Source organism: Aspergillus heteromorphus, assembly GCF_003184545.1.
Source record: "Aspergillus heteromorphus CBS 117.55 chromosome Unknown BO70scaffold_9, whole genome shotgun sequence".
NCBI classification, from domain to species: Eukaryota; Fungi; Ascomycota; class Eurotiomycetes; order Eurotiales; family Aspergillaceae; genus Aspergillus; species Aspergillus heteromorphus.
Genome location: NW_020290414.1, coordinates 282,522 through 301,767, shown reverse-complemented (window position 1 = coordinate 301,767; position 19,246 = coordinate 282,522). Strand labels below are relative to the sequence as shown.

Here is a 19,246-nt window from a genome sequence, read left to right as displayed (position 1 = left end):
AGGCTCTTAGTGGACAATGAGAAACGGGAGAACGAAAAATGGCTGTAATTTACCGAACAAGACTTCTGGCATGGATTCCCATGGATTTAACGACAATTCTTTGAAAACACTTCTTGGATGCCATCCAAAAGCATCCATCCGATGTTGGGGCACGCGACGCCAAGACCGCCGACTGGCCGGCCATCGCCATTTCTCGACCCGCAATCTCCCTCCCTCCATCCATCCATCAACCATCCACAACCATTCACAACCATCCCATCAACATCAACACCAACATCAATAACACAACCAATCTCCAATGAATCCCCCCCAGCCGCGGCAACCCCCCGCGACACCCACCTACATCCTCCGCGGCCACTCTGCCGCCATCCACGCCCTGCAGATCTTCCACCAGAACCTGCGTCTCGTCTCTGCCGACGGCGACGGCTGGATCGTGGTCTGGGATCTCGTCTCCAAGCGCCCCCTCGCCGTCTGGAAGGCCCACGATGGCGCCGTCCTTGAAGTCAAAGGATTTAGTTTCAGTCATGGCGCCGTGACCGAGGTGTTTACGTATGTGATTTATCCATTCACATCCCATCTATCCCCACTCACTTCAACATTTACATACACAAATACCTAAATCTAACCCTCCCAGCCACGGCCGCGACCACAAACTGCGCGTCTGGCGCTTCACTATCCACGACGAGGAAGTCCTCCAGAAAACCCTCCCCGTGGACGTAGCCGAGAAACTGCCATCCGCCTCGGCCCCGAGCCAGCCCTGGCTGGTGCATTCTCTCCCCGTCAACGCGCTGAATTTCTGCGCCTTTGCGATGGTGTTTCTCCCCGTCGAGCCATCGGCATCGCCACCATCATCGTCATTGCAAGAGCAAGAGCAAGAGCAGTCGACTGCAAACGCAGAGACTGAATCCGGGGAAGCAGAGGCGGAGGCACCGAAAGAGAACAAGAACGCGAACGCAAATGCGAACGCGTCCCTCTCATCCGCCCTCATCGCCGTCCCAAACGCGCTCAACTCCGGCGCCATCGACCTCTTCCATATCCCCCAGGAACGGCGAATCTGCACCATCCCCGCCGACTCAGCCGTCAAGACGGGGATGGTCATGGCTGCGGATCTGGTTCTCACTGCCTCGGGCGAGTTGTATGTTGCGTCTGCGTATGAAAACGGGCATGTCATGGTGCATGGGTATCGCGGACCAGTCCGGGAGAAGGATCTTGCGTCTGGTGCGAAGGCGGGGGCATGGAAATGGGAGAAGCTGTATGCGTGTCGCGCGCATTCTCAGCCGGTGCTTTCCATCGAGGTGTCTTCTTCGGGGGATTGTTTCTTTTCGTCATCTGCGGATGCGGTGTTGGCGAAACATCCGGTTCCGAGGTTGGGGTTGGGGGTGCTCGTGGGGAAGAGGGTGGAGGAGTTGCCGATGAAGACGGTCAATACGAAACATGCGGGGCAGCAGGGGGTGAGGGTGAGGGGGGATGGGAAGGTGTTTGCGACGGCGGGGTGGGATTCCAGGGTGCGGGTGTATTCGTGTAAGACGATGAAGGAGCTGGCGGTGTTGAAGTGGCATAAGGAGGGGTGTTATGCGGTTGGGTTTGGGGGGGTGTTGACTGGGGAGACGACTACGTCTGATGCTGATGCAGATGCAAATGCAAATGGGGGTACGCAGGTTACGACACGCGACTTCTCGCTCGCGACGGTGCATCGCCAACGGAACCAGAAGGTGCAGGACACGCATTGGCTAGCGGCCGGGTCGAAAGACGGAAAGATCTCATTGTGGGATATCTATTGATCGCTATATACAGAGTGAGTGAGCAGACAAACAGACAGACTACCTAGGCAAGGTTGAATTCGTTGGCGCCGGCCATGTGCTCCTTCATCTTGGCTCTCATCTTCTGCGCGGCCGTGCGCGTGTCGTGGACACTGGGACGCTCGTCGTCATCGTCCCCGGCCTTCCTCTTCCTGCCCGCCGCGTTCCTCGACGCCTTGAAGTCCTTCTTCAGATCCTCCTTTCCTTGACGCAGTCCCGGCACGTTGATCTTGCTGGGCCGGTCGCGCAGCGCGAAACTCTTCGCCAGATGGCCCAGATGCAGCTCCTTGATGTCGAACATGTGGCGTTCGTTGGCGATATGCGTGGCGTACGCCCGGATGTGCGACTGGTACGCGCGACGCGCCATCTCGAGATACTTCTTGTCCTCCAGCGCCCACCGCTCCACGTCCAGCTGCCACTCCGTGGCCTTCTCCTCCCAGTCCAGGCTCTGCGACTGCACGTTTCCGCCGAACCCGCGCTTCAGGATCCCGTCTGCGTCCAGCCGTGTCAGCGCCTTTCCGCCGTCCCGGTAGCTCCGCTTGAGGATGTCGACGTAGCTCTCCTCGCAGCCGGGCATGAGGAACAGGAGCGCACGACCGTCACGTCCCAGACGCGCCGTACGTCCGATTCTGTGCAGATGATCCTCGGCGCTGAACGCCGGGTCGTATTCCACCACCAGGTCGATGTTCGGCAGATCCAGACCACGAGAGGCGACGTCGGTACAGATGAGGACGGACGCGTTGGGGCTTTTCGCGAACGCTCCCAGCGTGGCTGTCCGGACGTGTTGGGGCAGAGAACCGTGCAGTCGGTGGAGAGTAACCGGGTTCGAGGGGTTCGAGAAGGCCGTCGCCGGCGCGATGGTTCCGTGGGGCGACAGATCGGGTTTCTTCTCATCATCGTCACTGTCACTGTCACTGTCATTGTCACTCTCTTTCTTCTTCTTCTTCTCCTTCTCCTCTGCGCCCTCCTGCTCCTGCTTCCGCGTAAACAGCTCGAAGTGAAAGTCGACCGAGTCCGCACAGGACACGAACACAATAGCCTTCATGACAGACCCCTTCCTCATAAACGTGCGCTTCATCAGAGCCGTAAGCGTAACCAGCCGCAGCTTGGCTGCCACAATCGCATACGACTGCTTAAGCTGCGCAGGGACCAGGAACGCATCCTCCTCGCCCTTCTTCCTGACCTCGCCATCCTCATCCGCCGGATCCGCCTGAATATGCACCGCATCCTTCAAACTGATCTCTCCCAGCTTCTGGACCGTCATCTTCAGCGTGGCGGAACACAGAATCGTCGTCCTCTTGCCCGGAATGCCCGGGATGCGACTCGGTCTCTGCCTGGCATCCAACTTCTCAATAATCCCCGCCAACTCCTTCTCAAACCCCAACTCCATCAACCGATCACCCTCATCCAACACCAACCACCGCACATTACTCACGTCCAACGCCTGGGTATTCTCCAAATGATCCGCCAACCGACCCGGCGTCGCGACCAGAATATTCAGCCCCTTCCGCAGCCTCGCCTTCTCCGACTTCTTCTTCTCCCCACCGATCACCGTGCCCCCCACAATCCAATGCGCACACCGCAACAGCCCCTCCAGCACCACGGAAATCTGCTTACACAGCTCGCGCGTCGGCGCCAGCACGATCGCAAATAATCCGCTGGACCGCTGCACCACCGCCTCCGCCGTCTGCTGGTTCTTCGATATCGCCATGATCCGCTGCACCAGGGGGAGCAGGTACGCCATGGTCTTTCCGGACCCGGTCTCCGCCTGGATGAACGCGTCGCTTTCTTCTCTGAGGAGTTGGCTGATGGATGCTTTTTGGATCGCGGTCGGCGCTTTCAGCTCCAGTTTCGTCAGGAGATGCGCCGCCAGCGTGGGCGATAGGCCCAGGTTCGTGAATGTATCCAGCCCGTCGATCAGTGGCGCGTTCGTCGGCTTCGCTTCCTCCACTGGCTCCGTGTTCTTCTCTTCCACGTTCCTCGCTTTCGGGTTCCGCGAGAATAGCGACGAGACGATCTGCCGCGGCTTTCCGGATTGTTGCTGCTGTTGCTGTTGCTGTTGCTGTTGCTGCTGCCCATGCCCATATCCGTGTCCGTATCTTTGGCTAGTACTATTGTCGTTATCATCCCCCTCATCCACCCTCTGCCTCTTCACCGGCCGAGACAGCGGCAACGGCACCCGGTTCGGATTCCGCGGCGCCCCCTGCTCGACCCGCGCGTTCCCATCCGGGTTCTTCACCCGCTGTTGCGACATCTTTCGCACGCTGAGTCGGTCGCGCCATGTTCCGCCCTTCACGCGCGTCTCGGGCTTGAGCACTGTGTCGCCGAGGCTGAAGTTGAGGAGGAGGCCGTCGTCGGCCATTTTGTGGGTGGGGGTTTTTGCTTTTGTGGGTGGGGTTTTTTTTATATTCTTCTCGTCAGGGGAGAAAATCTGGGGAGGGGGAGGGGAGGGAGCTGAGCTGAGCTGGGCTGGACTGGACTGGGCTGGTCGGGCGGGAGAAAGTTTGCTTGCGGGCGGGCGGGCGCCGGAGGGAAATATTTTCTCGGGCCGCGTTGCTTCCGAACCCTGTGTTTGTGCCCTAGTTTCTGTTTTGGGCGGGGTTGTTATTAGGGGAGAGGATGGAGTATAGGTAGATGGTATCGGTAGATGGATGTTTTTGTGAGGGGGAGTAATTGATAGTTCTTTTTCCTTGGTTTTGGTTTTATTTTATTTTGCTTTGCTTTTTATACTGTTTGTGGATGATTCGACACTTTGGTTCCCCGGGTGTATCTATCCACAGTCAGTGTAGACTCCGTGTATCAAAGGATGGCATGTCTGCTAGTATGTACTTTTAGTTCTATCTATCAAAGGGTATATATATATATATGCTTTTATGCGATCAACCGCTCTAGACGCGCGGCGTGAAGATCAAATTATCAATCAACCGAACGGGCACCTTGCCCTCGCCCAGCCCAGTATCCTCGCCAGCCCTCGCCTCCTCCAACGGCGCCATCTTCAACGCACCACTCAGAATGGCCCCCTTGGCCGGATCAATCACCTCCAACTCCTCGAGCGAATCCGGATCCGCCAGCGAAATATAATCGACCTCAAACAGCGCGCGCTCCGTCGGGCCCAAGGCCTGCTGTTCCTCCAACACCTTCTGCGCCACCCCCCGCGCCGCATCCAGCACCTCGGCCCTCCCCACCTGCCCAGCCAGATACGCCTCCTCCGCCGCCTTCAACGCCGTATACAGCACCAGGCCCACCCCCCGTCTCCTCTCCCCCAGATACACATTCCGCGAGCTCATCGCCAGCCCGTCCGCCTCGCGCACCGTCGCCCCAATGCGGATCTCCGTGTCGATGTGGAAATCCTGCACCATCCGCTTAATCACGACCGTCTGCTGCACGTCCTTCTGGCCGAAATACGCCCGCTCCGCGCCGACGATGTTGAACAGCTTCATGCACACCGTCGCCACGCCCCGGAAGAAGACCGGCCTGGACGCCCCCTCCAGCTTCTTGGATATCGGGAGGATGGTCACGAACGATCCGTCGCCGTTTATCTCGGACGACGGCGGGAGCGTGGGGTACATCACTTGAGCGGTCGGGGCCAGGATGGCCGTGATGCGGCCGGGGGTCTTCGCATTGTTGCTGTTGTTGTTGCTGCTGCTGCTGCTGCTGGTGGTCTGCTGCGCCAGCTCCGCATTCAGTTCCTCGAGCTTCGCGACGTCGCTGTCCCAGGTCCGCGGGTAGCTGGCTAGGTCCTCGTTGACCCCGAATTGCGTCGGGTTGACGAAGATACTCACGAACACGTCGGTGTTCTCGCGCGCCGCTTGTCGGATCAGGCTTAGGTGGCCTTCGTGGAGGGCGCCCATGGTGGGGACGAAGCCGACGGTGCGGTTCGAGAGGAGCAGTTCGCGCCGGAGGTGTCGGAGCGGCGGGACGGAGCGGAAGACTTGGAACGAGGAGGAGGGTTGGGCCATTGTGCCGGTTGTGGTCGTCGTCGTGGTGTTTTTGAGGAGGGTGCTGGCGGCTGTGGTGTAGCAGGAATCGGTTAGAGATGTGGAGGAGAGAATGGGGGGAGGGGAGGGGAGGGGAGAGGGCGTACTGGAGAATTGCCGCTTCCAGGCGAACATGGTGGTTGTGGGATCCGGGTGAATGCCCTTTTTGTCCCGCGGTCGCCGGTGGAGCTGTGCGGGCGGGCTGATGGAAGGGGAGAGGAAGAAAAGGAGAGGAAGAAGACGGTGTCGTGCTCGGGACTGCCGCGTTGCGCTCATCCTCGCCGCGGCGTCGGCCTGAGGTGGAAGTGTGTCGCGGCATGCCCCGATCGGGCTAGCGTGCACGGCCCATCACGTGAGAGTAGCCTGATCCTCGGCATTTCTGGGGAAAAGCCGGGGATCGTCACTCGCTGGGATCTCGCCTGCCCAGGGACGAGGTCGCCATCATGGCTCTGCCTCTCTCCGCTCTCCCTCCCCCCTCACTTGTCCTCTCACACCTTCCCCCAACAGTCAATCGCCCTTCAGCCTTCCACCCATTAACTCCCCCCTGACAGTGGACACCATGCCCGCCGATAAGCCCCCGGTCGGCCAGTCGGCTCCGGATCTGGAGATCGTGGGAAACCAGGTCACCATCCACCCCAGTGCCGTCACCGGAGGCGAGCCGCACGATGACGAGATCACCGAACGCAACCTGGTCCGCCACATGGCGCGATTCCGCGAGAACCCCTTCGACTTCCTCCGCGAGGTCAGCCTCTACATGTCCGGCACCGGCTGGCGCGCTTACGACGACGTGATCGGCCAGCCGATCTTCTACTCCGGGTTTACCGATCGGATGAAGTCGCGGATCCTGGCCAGCACCCTGCTGCAGGGGAAGGTGAAGGAGTTGGCGGCGACCCGCTTGGCGGTGGAGGAGAAAGAGGGGCTGTTGGATATACAACCGGGGCCGGTGGACAGGAAGCGGACGCATCGTCGGAGCGAGATCGAGAGTCATCTCCGCGAGGTGGTCGACTCCATGCTCGACAGCATGATCTGCAAGATGGAGAGCAAGCGGTTCATCCGCGGCGCGTATTATCTGTGCACGCAGCTTCTGACGCGCGCTTATCATCAAGGTGGGTGCGTGTGCATGTGTCAGGGCATGGTTAACGGGTGCAGGCATCCACGTCTCCAGCGAGGAGGTCCTCCGCCTGCGCTCCGTCGCGGAGGAGGCGGCTCGCAAGAAGCAGTCGATTGTCTTCCTGCCTTGCCACAAGTCTCATGTTGACTACGTGTCGCTGCAGCTGATCTGCTACCGTCTGGGAATCGGACTTCCCGTGGTTGTGGCGGGAGAGAACCTTAATATCCCGATGTTGGGGCCTTTCCTCCAGCATGCAGGTATGTCCGATGCTGATGTGTCTTGTTCTGCTGACTGACCCCGCTAACTGTATAGGTGCGATGTGGATTCGGCGCAGTTTCGGGAACGACCCGCTGTATAACACCGTCGTGCAGGCGTATATCGACACCATGTTGCAGCAGGGGTTCAACTTTGAGTGTTTCATCGAGGGCGGTCGCTCGCGCACGGGCAAGCTCCTGTCGCCGAAGTTTGGCATCCTCAGCTTCATTCTCGATAGTGTGATCTCTGGTCGTGTGGAGGATACAATTATATGTCCCGTCAGCACGCAGTACGACAAGGTCATCGAAACTGAGTATGTTGTCAGGGGGTGATAGTAGCGTGGAGCAGTGCTGATGGTGTGCAGATCGTACATTAGCGAACTCCTCGGCCAGCCAAAGAGGAAGGAAAACCTCGCGGATCTTTTGTCGTCATCCTCGGTGCTGTCCTTGAAGCTGGGCCGAGTCGACGTTCGGTTCCACGAACCGTGGAGTCTGAAGGAGTTCATTGCCCAGCAGCTGACTCGGCTGCCTGAGCAGATCGATGCAAATGGCGGGCGGACGCTGAGCTACGATGACAGAGGCCGGGTGCTGCGGTCGCTAGGATACCGGGTTCTCTCCGACATCAACGACGTGTCCGTCATGATGCCTACGGCGCTGGTGGGCACCGTGCTTCTGACGCTGCGTGGCCGCGGTGTCGGAAAGGGTGAGCTCGTCAGACGTGTGGAATGGCTATGCGAGCGCGTCCGGGCGAAAGGCGGGCGGGTTGCGCACTTCTATCGCTATCCGACCGAGGTCGTGGTTGAGCGTGCCCTTGAGGTTCTCGGGCCTCAGATCGTAGGAGAGATCACCGGACTCGTGGAGCCCACGTTCCACGCGGTGGACCGTTTCCAGCTGTCGTTCTATCGCAACATGATGATCCATCTCTTCATCACGGAAGCACTGGTGTCCACAGCCATGTATACCCGGATTAAGCAAGGCGGCGGGCCGTCTTACCAGCGCATGTCCTATGGAGACCTGGTCAATCAGGTTTCTTTCCTGTCACAGGTACGTCCGGTGCCCTTTGTCTAGGCGTTGCTAACGACGTAGCTCTTCCGCGGCGAATTTATCTTCCCCCCCGAAGGCCTCGCTACCAATTTGGAGAAGACGCTCCGCGGGCTCGAAAGAGACAACGTCATCACCGTCAGCCGCGACACGAGCGGCGTGCCCCTGTTCGTCGAGCTCAGCGACGCCGAACGGCAGTGTGGCCGCGAAAACTACGACTTCTACTGCTTCCTGATCTGGCCATTCATCGAAGCCTCGTGGCTCGGCTCCGTGTCGCTTCTGGGGCTGACCCCGCCGCTGAACGGCCCGAAAGACGTCTGGATCGACCTGAACAAGGCCCAAAACAACGCTCAACTGGTAAGTAGCTGCCATCCTCACCGGACCAAGCTAACGGCGCAGCTCGGGAAAACGCTGTACCACCAGGGCGATCTCTCCTATTTCGAAGCGGTCAACAAGGAGACCCTGAAGAACTCCTACCAGCGGTTCGCCGAGGAAGGCATCGTGCACGTGGCGAAGAGCAAGGAGTCGAAGGCGTCGTCGGTGCGACTGGCGCCGGAATGGATCCCGGAGCGGGATGCCGAGACCGGGAAGCTGGTCCCGCGCGGCCGACTGTGGGACTTTACGGAGCTGATCGCGCAGTCCAGACGGGAGGGGTGAGTGTCTTTATGTCTGGGTCAAGTTGGTTCTAACGACCGCAGGAAAAACCGTCGTGACGGCGCAACGGTCTCGTCGCGGGTGATGCGCATGTCGGATCTGGTGGGACGGAAGCTGTTCGAGGACGCGGCGAGCCCGAGTCCGGTCGAGGAGGTGGATGTGTCGATGCGGCAGATGCGGCGGAAGGCGATTGCGCCGGCGAAGCTTTGAGTATACGTATACCCTGTATACCTTGTATGTAAGCGTTCGGGGAGTGGTTAGATATTTATCACTGCGCTACTTTAATGAAATGAGGTTTCAAAGGCATTGGCTACCCTAGAGTAATCCCGTTTAGCCATCCACACCAGTCCTGCCGGATCTGATTATCCCTACAGCATCTAACCACTCTTACTGTGGCATAGCCAAGCATAGTCACGGGACGAGCCATGAATTGGATCCCGAACTGGCCAACCCACGGCCATCGGCTACAGAGTCCTGACGTCAGCACTCCTTCTGCATCCACATCACCACACTCCCTCCCTCCACCCCAGCTATCCTATCCATCGTCAAGTCTGAAAACAATCACTTCCATCGCATTCCATCCATCCTGGCCTTGATCATCGCATCCTAGGATTGTCCTTCAACCACCCCACCACACCCCACCCCACCACACCACACATACTCATCACTACCACCACACCAACAATGAGTCGAGCCCGAGCCCAAGCCACCCGCCTCCTCGCCCTCACCCTCACCAAACCCATGCAGACCCCATCCCTCTCTCTATCCTCATCCCTCCAACCTCTTTCCCATCTCTCAACCCATCACCACCACCGCTACCAGCAGCAGCAGCAGCAAAACAACTACACCACCACCCCTAGCCCCCCAACAACCCCCTCTCCCCTCCAAAATCAAAATCCCAACCCCAACCTCCACAACCACAATAACCCACGCCTCCCTCCTCGACAGACACCTCCTTAACCCCTCGCACGCCGAATCCACGCAGTCGGGGACCGACGACTCGGCCGCGCACCACCTCTCGTCGTACGACCCGCTGATCACCGACCCGGCCGCCGAAGTGCGCGCCTCGGAGGAGGAGTGTCGTCGGCTGCGCGAGCTCGATGACCCGCTGTATGTGAGTCCGGGGAATCGCGAGGTCAGTCGGCTGATGGATCCGATGGTGGGCGGGGCGGTGCATGGCGCGGCGAGGGCGGGGCCGAGTGGACGTGGATGGACGAGGAAGGGGAGGGTGGTGAGGGTGAGGGGGGGTTAAGGGGAGGTGGGATTGGGGGAGGTGGGAGAGGGTGTTGAGGGATTTGAGGGGGAGGTTAAAGACGGGGGGGTGAGAAGGGGATGGTTTGAGTTGATTTGGATGGGAGGGGATGGGATGGGAGGGGAGGGGAGGGGAAGGGAAATGTGTGTGAGTGTGTTGGTGTTTCGGTTGGGTGGGTGGGAGAGATGAGTTGGGGTAAGAGGGGGGGATATAAAAGGAGTAAGTTATGTATCGAGTACTGGTGAGTACATCCTGATTGATATTGTGTTGACTGCATGCTGCATATACGGTATATATAGTATCGGTTTGATGCTTGATAGGTACCCACCTGATATGAGAGACAGACAGACAGACAGACAGGTGGACGGAGTTCTCGGGAAGGATATGATTATGACTATGGAGTAGGTATCGATCACTGATCCCAGAATGTACAATTTACACATTACTACTACTGCATAAATATCTAGAATGAAAAGCATAGTATATATCACAGTATCATATAGTATATATATATATAGTATCCTATAAGCCCAAAATAGAACTGAAATACCCCTCCTACCCCCTGCCAAACCAACCCAACCCAACCCAACAATACCCGGCAGAAAGCCCTGTCTTGTGCACTGCACAGCTCTACCAAGATCATTATTACACAGTAGTATGATAGATTAATCGCCCCACTCCACTCGACTACCACAGTACTATACTCCTCTTCGCTTAGCGCACCCGCCACACGATCATCGATCATTACGTCAGGGCGCGCGACGTCTGTGCGCCCGCCCGGATTAGAGTTGTGGTCGTTGCTGGACGGATGGACTTTGTATTTTGTGTTGTGTCATTATGGGGTTGGGTTGGTCAATTTCATTAATCATTTTTGTCCTGTGGAGGGTGGAGGATGGTGTGGTGTGGTGTGGTGTGGTGTGGTGTATTGTATTGTATAACCTGTTTTGTGTAGAAGTCTAGTTAGTTACTGTGTTAGGGTTGTAGATAATAGACATAGTAGGTAGATACAGGAAAGTCAATGATGATGAGAGAGAGTGGTTAGTAGTTACGTAGCCTGCCTGCCTGCCTGCCTGCATTTCCTTTCAATTTTACTCCGTACTGTGGTGATCTGATCGCGATTGCTAACTACTTATCCCTCACAACTCCGTCTACTCCAATCCTCATCATATCATGCATCATGCATAATGTAACTTCTCATAACATAGTCAGTCATAGTATATTGATCAAATTCCATTCTATCAACTTCCCTATACTCCAATTTAACTTCAAACCAAAAAGAAAGAAGTTCCTACCTCATGGCGAAATGTCCGACCGATAAAGTCACTGTCAATCGCAATAATCATCCTGATTGCAGTGCTTTTCCAGGACTGACTGCCATCGATGAGATCATTCCCCACCCACGCGAAACGCATCGGCGAAAATCTCCCCCCCCCCCCCCTGCTGATATCATTGCCGATCGAAGCTGGCATGTCGTTGGGTGATGGGGACGTTACTTGTCAGATTATTTTTATCAATTTTATTTTATTTTCTTTCCATCTGTGACTTAATGGTATTTTGTAGTGCTGCTTTGCTTTTCTTAGGGCTGTGGAAGTACAAGTGGGCCAGGTTGCCGGGATGACGTTATCACCGCGCGTGTGGCTGGACCATGGGTTGTCTGGCTTTCTTTTGTGTCCGTGTGTATGTGTCTGTGTGTCTGTGTGTCTGTGTATTGTCGGCTTTGTCTGGGTCGTCTTGGGGGGGGGGGGGGCGGTTTGGGTATCCGTGGTGGTGAAGGAACCCTGGTGTTGGTATCACCATCATCCCGAAGACAGGGTTGGGTTTGATATCAGGTGGTAGATGATATAACCAGCCTCGCACAGTACAAAGTGGGATATAGTTAGTACTCCGTACTATGATGTCCTCTATCGATTCGGCCCTGTCAATCCCACCCCATCCGCAGTGTCCGTGCCTGGGTCATAACCTCATTCTAAGAAATGCTCCAACGCCAACTTGCAATCCCACTGGCCTGGCCAGACCCAGACCCGGTGGATTGACAGAACAGTCCTATCTATTATTATGACCATTACCATGACCGTAGAAGCAGTACTAGTAGTAGTACTAGTACTACTATCAAACTCTAACTACTACCTGGTAAGTAGAAAAATCATGCATCTCCCCGATAAAGTGGGTATCAATAGCCGATCGCAACCCACATTGACGCAACCATGACCCATCCCTCCCCGCGCGCAACCCTGGCTTTCTAGATTTCCATGGGCTGGGCCGCTGCTTGCGGTGATGATGTGATAGGATGGATGGTTTTATTCCCTGCATGGCCCGTCCGATCATGGGGGGGGGGGGGGGGGCATGCTGATGATGGGCCCCGGATTGCTTTCAGGGCTGGGTTGGGACTGCAGAGAACTGCATGACGTAGATGGGTGGTGACATCGACATCGTCGAGTAGATGGAATAGAGGGAGGGGATGGGCTGAGGGCATTTAAAGGGTCGGGGGATTGATGCGCGGCTGGCTGGGAGGTTGGTTTGATTCTGACTCTGACTTTTATCTCATACATACCACTTTATTTTAGTTGACTTGACTACTTGACTACTACATACTACGAGACGATTACTTGCGCTACGCTGTTGATTCGGTTTACACGCACACGATACATTTAACGACCTGACCTGTTTGATTGATTTGACTCTGACTCTGACTCTGACTCTGACTCTGAATCTGACTCTGACTTGATTCGATCTGTCTGTATTTTTATGACGATTGTTCTGTGCGCTGTTGTATTATAGTCTCCGAGTTACTGGTACTTACCACCACCACTACTACTGCCTACCTACCTTACCACCTCCACCTACACCTACACCTACTACTACCTACTACTACTACAACTACTACCTCCACAAACTCACAAACCTCACTTCTCCATCCATCCCCTCACCACCTCTTCAACCACAACACATCCACATTCTCAAACCAACCACCAAAATCGGCGCCACCTTCTCCTCCAAATATCAACCCCCCAGGATCCCCACGAATCCTACAACATGACCTCCCCCATGACCAGCAAAGTCTCCAAGCTGAACCTCAGCCCCGACTCCACCAAAAAGGGCACCCCCCCAAACTCGGCGGCAGCAAGAAGCAGCCCCCACCTCTGCCTCCGCTGCCCCATCCCCGCCCCGGGCCCTGGGCCCCAGAAACGCACCCCCAAGAAACTCAACCCCGTCAAATCCACCCCCACCGAGGAGCTGGACCAGGAGCCCAGTCTGCCTGCTACCCCGACTCCGAAGGGAAAGGGGGCCGGGCTGGGAAGGGGTAAGACTCCCTCGCGGCTCAGTGAGCAGCGGTCTTCCCCTGCGCCGGTCCCGGATGATTTGCAGTCGCAGGCGTCGGGGTCGACGGCTCCGGGGGGGAGTGGTGGTGCAGGTGGTGCAGGAGGAGGGGGATTGGGCCGGTCGTTGGGCGGGTTGACCGGCAAGGTGAAGGATACTGCGCAGGGCGCGACCAAGGGTGTGGGTGAGACGGCCAAGGGGGCCACGAAGGGTGTGACTGGCGCTGCGAAGGGCGCGACCAAGGGTGTTGGTGATACGGCCAAGGGCGCGACCAAGGGTCTTGGTGTCGGTGACGCTGGCGCTGGCGATGTTGTCGGCGATGTCGCCGATACCGCGCAGGGCGCCGTCGAGGGTGCCACCGATACTGCGCAGGGTGCGACCGAAGGCGTCACCGATACCGCGCAGGGCGCGACCAAGGATGTCGGCGACACTGCGCAGGGAGCGACCAAGGATGTCGGCGAAGCGCTGCCCGAGAACCTCGGACCGATCGATCTGTCCGTCCTGAAGGGATTGGAGATCGGCGAGGACGGCTTGATCCACGACAAGGATGGCAATGCCATTGGGAGGCTGGCGGAGGGCCAGCCCGAGCATCTGGTCGGGTATGCGGTCGGTGATAACGGCGAGATCCTCGATGAGGATGGCGATCTCGTCGGTGTTGCGGATGTGCTGCCCGACGCGGTCAAGCATCTCACCGGTGGTGTCAAGGACACGGCCGATCAGGCGAAGGAGACCGTTGAAGGGGCTGCGGATCAGGCCCAGGAGACGGCCGGTGATGTCGCCAAGGGTGTCACTGAGCTGGCGGATCTGGCGGATCGGCCGCTCGGCGAGACGGGCGAGATCAAGGATGACGAGGGCAATGTCATCGGACGACTGGCCGAAGGCGACGCGGAGGATCTGGCGGGCTATGCCCCGAACAAGGACGGGGAGATTCTCGACGACGAGGGCGATCTCATCGGAAGAGTCGAGCTGGTTCCTCAGGTCCAAGATATTGCCGAGGAGGCCCAGGAGCAGGTTGGCGATACTGCTGAGGGTGTCACCGGACAGGTCCAGGATACTGCTGAAGGCGCAAAGGACGTCGCTGAGAGCGTCCCCGAACAGGCCGAGGATGCCTTCGAAGACGCCCAGGAGAAGGTCCAGGCCACCGCTGCCCAAGCCACCAAGACCCTCACCGACCTGGCCGAGCGTCCCCTCGACGCTACCGGCGAGATCAAGGACGACGAAGGCAACGTCATCGGCAGACTCGCTGAGGGCGACCCCGAGGACCTCGCTGGGTACGCAGCCAACGAAGCGGGCGAGATCCTCGACGACGACGGCGACCTCATCGGTCGGGTCGAACTCGTCCCGGGCCAGCTCGAGGAGACCGCCGGCGAAGCCACAAAGGGCATCACCGACCTGGCCGAGCTGGCCGAACGCCCCCTGGACGAGTCCGGCGAGATCAAGGACGACCAGGGCAACGTGATCGGGCGACTCGCGGAAGGCAGCCCGGAGGATCTGGTGGGCTACGCGGCCAACGAGGCCGGCGAGATCCTCGACGACGACGGGGATCTGATCGGGCGCATCGAGATCGTCTCGCAGGCCGCGAAGGGCGCCGAGAGCGCGGCCGGAAAGATCTCCAACATCGGCCACTTGGCTGACCGTCCCCTGTCTGCCTCTGGGGCCATCAAGGACGACCAGGGCAACCGCATCGGCAAGCTGGTCGAAGGCAACCCCGAAGACCTGGCGGGCTACGCGCCCAACGAAGAAGGCGAGATCCTGGGCGACGACGGCGAGCTGCTCGGCCGCGTCGAGATTGCCTCCCAGGCCCTCGCAAAGGCCCAAAGCATCGCCGGCAAGATCTCCAACATCGGTCGTCTGGCCGATCGGCCCTTGTCGGCCTCCGGCGCCATCAAGGACGAGCAGGGCAACGTCCTCGGCAAGCTGGTCGAGGGCAACCCCGACGAGCTCGCCGGCTACGCGCCCAACGCTGACGGGGAGATCCTGGGCGACGACGGCGAGCTGCTTGGCCGTGTGGATGTCGCGTCGGAGGCCCGCAAGGAGACCGAAAGCGCTGCCGGCAAGATCTCCAATATCGGTCGCTTGGCTGGTCGCCCGCTGTCTGCTTCGGGTGGCATCCGCGATGACCAGGGCAATCGCATCGGGAAGCTCGTCGAGGGCAACCCCGAGGAGCTGGTCGGAAAGGTCCCCAACGAGGAGGGCGAGATCTTGGATGATGATGGCGATCTTATCGGCCGTGTCGATGTCGCTTCGGAGGCCCGCAAGGAGACCGAAAGCGTCGCAGGAAAGATCTCCAATGTCGGTCGCTTGGCTGACCGTCCTCTGTCAGCCTCTGGCGCTATCCGCGACGATCAGGGCCGCCAGATCGGGAAGCTCGTCGAGGGCAACCCCGAGGAACTCGCCGGCCAGGTCGCCAATGCCGAAGGCGAGATCCTGAACGAGGACGGCGATGTCCTGGGTCGGGTTGATATCGCATCGCAAGCCCGCAAGGGTGCTGAAAGCGCTGCCTCCGGCAAGATCTCCAACGTTGCAGCCCTCGCCGAGCGCCCCCTGTCGGCCAGTGGAGCCATCCGCGACGACAAGGGCCGGCAGATCGGCAAGCTCGTCGAGGGCGATGCCGAGGAGCTAGCCGGGCAGGTGGCCAACGCGGACGGCGAGATCCTCGACGACGACGGCGAAGTCATCGGCCGGGTGGACATCGCGTCGCAGGCCCGCAAGGCCGAAAGCACCGCCTCCGGCAAGATCTCCAACATCGCCGACCTGGCGGGTCGGCCTGTCTCCGCCACCGGCGCGATCCGCGACGACAAGGGCCGTAAGATCGGACAGCTGGTCGAGGGCGACCCTGAGGATCTCCAGGGCTATGCCGCCAACGAGGCGGGCGAGATCCTCGACGACGAGGGCGACGTCATTGGCCGGGTGGAGATCGCGTCGCAGGCGCGCAAGCTCACGCAGAGCGAAGCCGAAGCCGAAGCCGAAGCCAAGGAAGGCGAAGGCGAAGGCGAAGGTGAAGAAGAGAACATCCCGCCGCTGTCCTCCCTCGAGGGCCTGAAATGCAACAAGCTCGGCAAGATCGTGGACCGCGAGACCGGGCGTCCCATCGGCGAGCTCATCGAGGGCGACCCCAAGAAGATCGCCAATCTGGGCGCCACGCTCGACGACAAGGGCCAGTTCTGGGATAACCGCGGCAGGGTGATCGGGAAGGTCAAGGCGCTGCCGGTGGAAGAGCACACCGAGGAACCGATCTTCGCGGGCCTGGAGGGACTCACGGTCGTCGAGGACGGCTGGGTCGAGGACCAGAACGGAAAGCGGGTCGGCCGGATCGTCGAGGGCGACCCCAAGAAGGTCCTGGGTCGCTACGTCGATGAGGATGGTGACGTCCTGGATAAACATGGGAACATCATCGCCAAGGCCGAGTACTACGAGGCCCCTGAGGAGCCGGAGCCCGAGGCTATCGACCTGTCCAGTCTCGAGGGCTTGACGCCCAACAAGCTGGGCTATGTCATCGGCCCCAAGGGCGTACCTATCGCCCGCGTCGTCGAGGGTAAGCTGAAGGAGTTGGCAGGCAAGGAGATCCACGACGGCCAGATCTGGGATGGCGGCAAGCCCATCGGCCGCGTCGAGCTCATCCCCCAGGAGGAGCGCGAGAAGACGCCCGAAGGTCCGTTTGCTGGGCTCGAAGACCTGGTCGTGAACAAGGAGGGCTTTGTCGAGGATGACGACGGCAACGTCGTCGGAAAGGTCGTTGAGGGCGATATCCGCATCCTGCGTGGCCGGGCCGTCGACGAGGACGGCGAGATCATCGACAAGTACGGTAACGTGAAGGGTCGTGCGGAGCCATGGGAGGCGCCCGAGGAAGAGGCGCCCGATCTCTCCATCCTCGAGGGCAAGACCGTCAACAAGAGCGGCAATGTCGTCGACGCCCAGGGCAACGTCTTCGGGCGGGTCGTCTCAGGCGAGAAGGGCCTTGCGGGCCGGAAGGTCGACGGCAAGGGCCAGGTCTGGGGCGACAACGGCAAGGTGATCGGCCAGGCCGAATTGATCCCCGGCGCGGAGGAGCAGAAGCCCGAGGGCGTGTTCTTCGGGTTCGAGAACGTCGTCGTCGGCAAGAACGGGCTGGTGACGGACGCCTCCGGACAGGTCATCGGCCGGGTGATCGAAGGCGATCCGAAGCGTCTGCAGGGCCGGTCCGTCGACGAGGACGGCGACATCCTCGACAAGAACGGCAATGCGATCGGGAAGGCCGAGCGCTGGGAGCCCGAGGAGAAGAAGCGCGACGTTAACCCCATGTCGGGCCGCAAGGTCAACCGCGAGGGCGAGGTCCGCGATGCCGATGGTAACCTCATCGGCAAGCTGACGGCGGGCAACCTGCCCTCGCTGATCGGGAAGAGCATCGATGATAATGGCTATGTTGTTGATAACGACGGCAACAAGATCGGAGAGTGCACGCTCATCGAGAATATCCCTGAGCCCGAGCCGGAAGAGCCCCAGATCTCGCAGGAGGAGCTCGAGGCCCAGCGCAAGGCTGAAGAGGATAGAGAACTCGCGAAGAAGATGACCGGCATCATTGCCCAGACTCTGGATCGGTTGCAGCCTATCTGTCGCATGATTACTGAGGTATGTTAACCAACGCCCAACACCAACCTGCACCCATTACACAGACACAAAGGATCGATGCTAACCGTAACAGCACATCGACAAAGCCGAAAAAACACCCAAAGACGAGCTGGACGAAGAACAACTCGTCAAAGACGTGAAGCCCCTCCTCGAAGAAGGCGGGCAAATCCTCCAGGAATGCAACGGATCCATCCGCGCCCTCGACCCCGACGGCCACATCGCGGCGACGGCCAAAGCCCGGGCTGCGACCCACGAAGCCTCGCCCGAGGAATACGGCCTGGCGGACCACATCAAGACGCTAACCGACGTGGTGGTCAAGACGATCGAGAACGGCAAGAAGAAGATTGCGGGAATGCCGCACGCCAAGAAGAAGCTGAACCCGCTGTGGGTGTTGCTGAGCGAGCCCCTGGGGCAGATCATTGCCGCCGTGGGGTTGTTGTTGGCCGGTGTGTTGGGGCTCGTGGGACGGCTGTTGCAGGGTCTTGGACTCGGGGGTTGGTGAATGGGCTGCTGGGTGGATTGGGGCTGGATAAGTTGCTGGGGAGTTTGGGGTTGGGGACGATTACGGATTCCTTGGGGATTACGGGGAAGAAATAGTGGCTTTTCAAGTTTCTTTCTGCTGAGCAATGGGTTGGACAAACTGCTTTTCTTTCTGAACAAAATGGTCTTTTTTTGCGTGCGTGCGTGTCTGCGTGTGTGTGTATTTGGTAGTTAACTATTAGTCATGAGTCATGTTATCGTGGTGTACTATATGTATAAGTAATGGGACTTTCAATATCTCGTTCTTGACAATTGATCTGAAGTTTTGTCTGCTGAACTGGATGTAAACAGATAACAATAAAGACCACAGGCAAGCAGACCTCCCTCCGGGACTAGGTCTTCGACGAGAGCTGAGGAAATGGTGGGTGGGAATCTGGAGGATTCATCCAAGATCTATATAGACGTGGGCTGTCCGCTAGCCCTAACATCCCAGCCCGCCGATCTGGGCTGGCGGATCATCGGGACACGTCAAGAATATTTCATCCAATTACATGAATTATAAAGTTCGGCGAAGGCAAAATTTATGTAGTAAGCTGCAGTGTTGATCTGCATATCACAGGACTGTTTTGGATGAAGTTGTCTTCCTATCACAGACATGTACCACCAGCCCATTGATAAGCACTTGTTAGGTGCTGCTATCCGTCACTACCTCATTCGGTATCCTGAAAACCACCTAGTACATAAGTACTGAT

General features: G+C 58.6%; 5 protein-coding genes across 5 annotated transcripts; 3 read left to right on the top strand and 2 right to left on the bottom strand.

Moving 5' to 3' along the window:
• Positions 1–307: 307 nt before the first annotated feature.
• On the top strand, positions 308–1,781 carry BO70DRAFT_274962 (WD40 repeat domain-containing protein; the record flags this gene model as incomplete). Its single annotated transcript, XM_025538981.1, has 3 exons — positions 308–549; positions 635–824; positions 927–1,781. Coding segments are annotated over 3 exons (1,287 nt in total), but the record flags the coding sequence as incomplete, so codon positions are not given.
• Positions 1,512–4,188, bottom strand: dbp7 (putative ATP-dependent RNA helicase). The gene has a single exon (XM_025542998.1). It carries the CDS (start codon positions 4,159–4,161, stop codon positions 1,825–1,827), a length of 2,337 nt encoding a protein of 778 aa, XP_025400181.1. The 5' UTR covers positions 4,162–4,188; the 3' UTR covers positions 1,512–1,824.
• Positions 4,189–4,687: 499 nt separating this feature from the next.
• BO70DRAFT_334773 (pantoate--beta-alanine ligase PAN6) lies at positions 4,688–6,032 on the bottom strand (the record flags this gene model as incomplete). The annotated part of the gene is made up of 2 exons (XM_025541032.1): positions 5,884–6,032; positions 4,688–5,808 (listed from the first exon to the last, which is right to left on the bottom strand). Exons 1-2 carry the CDS (start codon positions 5,909–5,911, stop codon positions 4,688–4,690), a joined length of 1,149 nt encoding a protein of 382 aa, XP_025400180.1. The 5' UTR covers positions 5,912–6,032.
• A 178-nt stretch (positions 6,033–6,210) lies between these two features.
• On the top strand, positions 6,211–9,046 carry BO70DRAFT_334770 (lysophospholipid acyltransferase family protein; the record flags this gene model as incomplete). The annotated part of the gene is made up of 7 exons (XM_025541031.1): positions 6,211–6,882; positions 6,926–7,144; positions 7,200–7,455; positions 7,507–8,185; positions 8,228–8,539; positions 8,582–8,835; positions 8,881–9,046. Exons 1-7 carry the CDS (start codon positions 6,336–6,338, stop codon positions 9,044–9,046), a joined length of 2,433 nt encoding a protein of 810 aa, XP_025400179.1. The 5' UTR covers positions 6,211–6,335.
• Positions 9,047–11,860: 2,814 nt separating this feature from the next.
• On the top strand, positions 11,861–18,790 carry BO70DRAFT_378988 (DUF3659 domain-containing protein). The gene is made up of 3 exons (XM_025545306.1): positions 11,861–12,218; positions 12,867–18,014; positions 18,088–18,790. The coding sequence occupies exons 1-3, from the start codon at positions 12,144–12,146 to the stop codon at positions 18,514–18,516; spliced, it is 5,652 nt and encodes a 1,883-aa protein (XP_025400178.1). The 5' UTR covers positions 11,861–12,143; the 3' UTR covers positions 18,517–18,790.
• Positions 18,791–19,246: the final 456 nt, after the last annotated feature.

Coding starts and splice junctions, on each gene's coding strand:
- dbp7 (XM_025542998.1), bottom strand. CDS start 4,161: ATGGCCGACGACGGCCTCCTCCTCAACTTCAGCCTCGGCGACACAGTG.
- BO70DRAFT_378988 (XM_025545306.1), top strand. CDS start 12,144: ATGACCATTACCATGACCGTAGAAGCAGTACTAGTAGTAGTACTAGTA. Junction 12,219..12,866: donor CAAACTCTAACTACTACCTG/GTAAGTAGAAAA, acceptor GTTGTATTATAG/TCTCCGAGTTACTGGTACTT. Junction 18,015..18,087: donor TCTGTCGCATGATTACTGAG/GTATGTTAACCA, acceptor TAACCGTAACAG/CACATCGACAAAGCCGAAAA.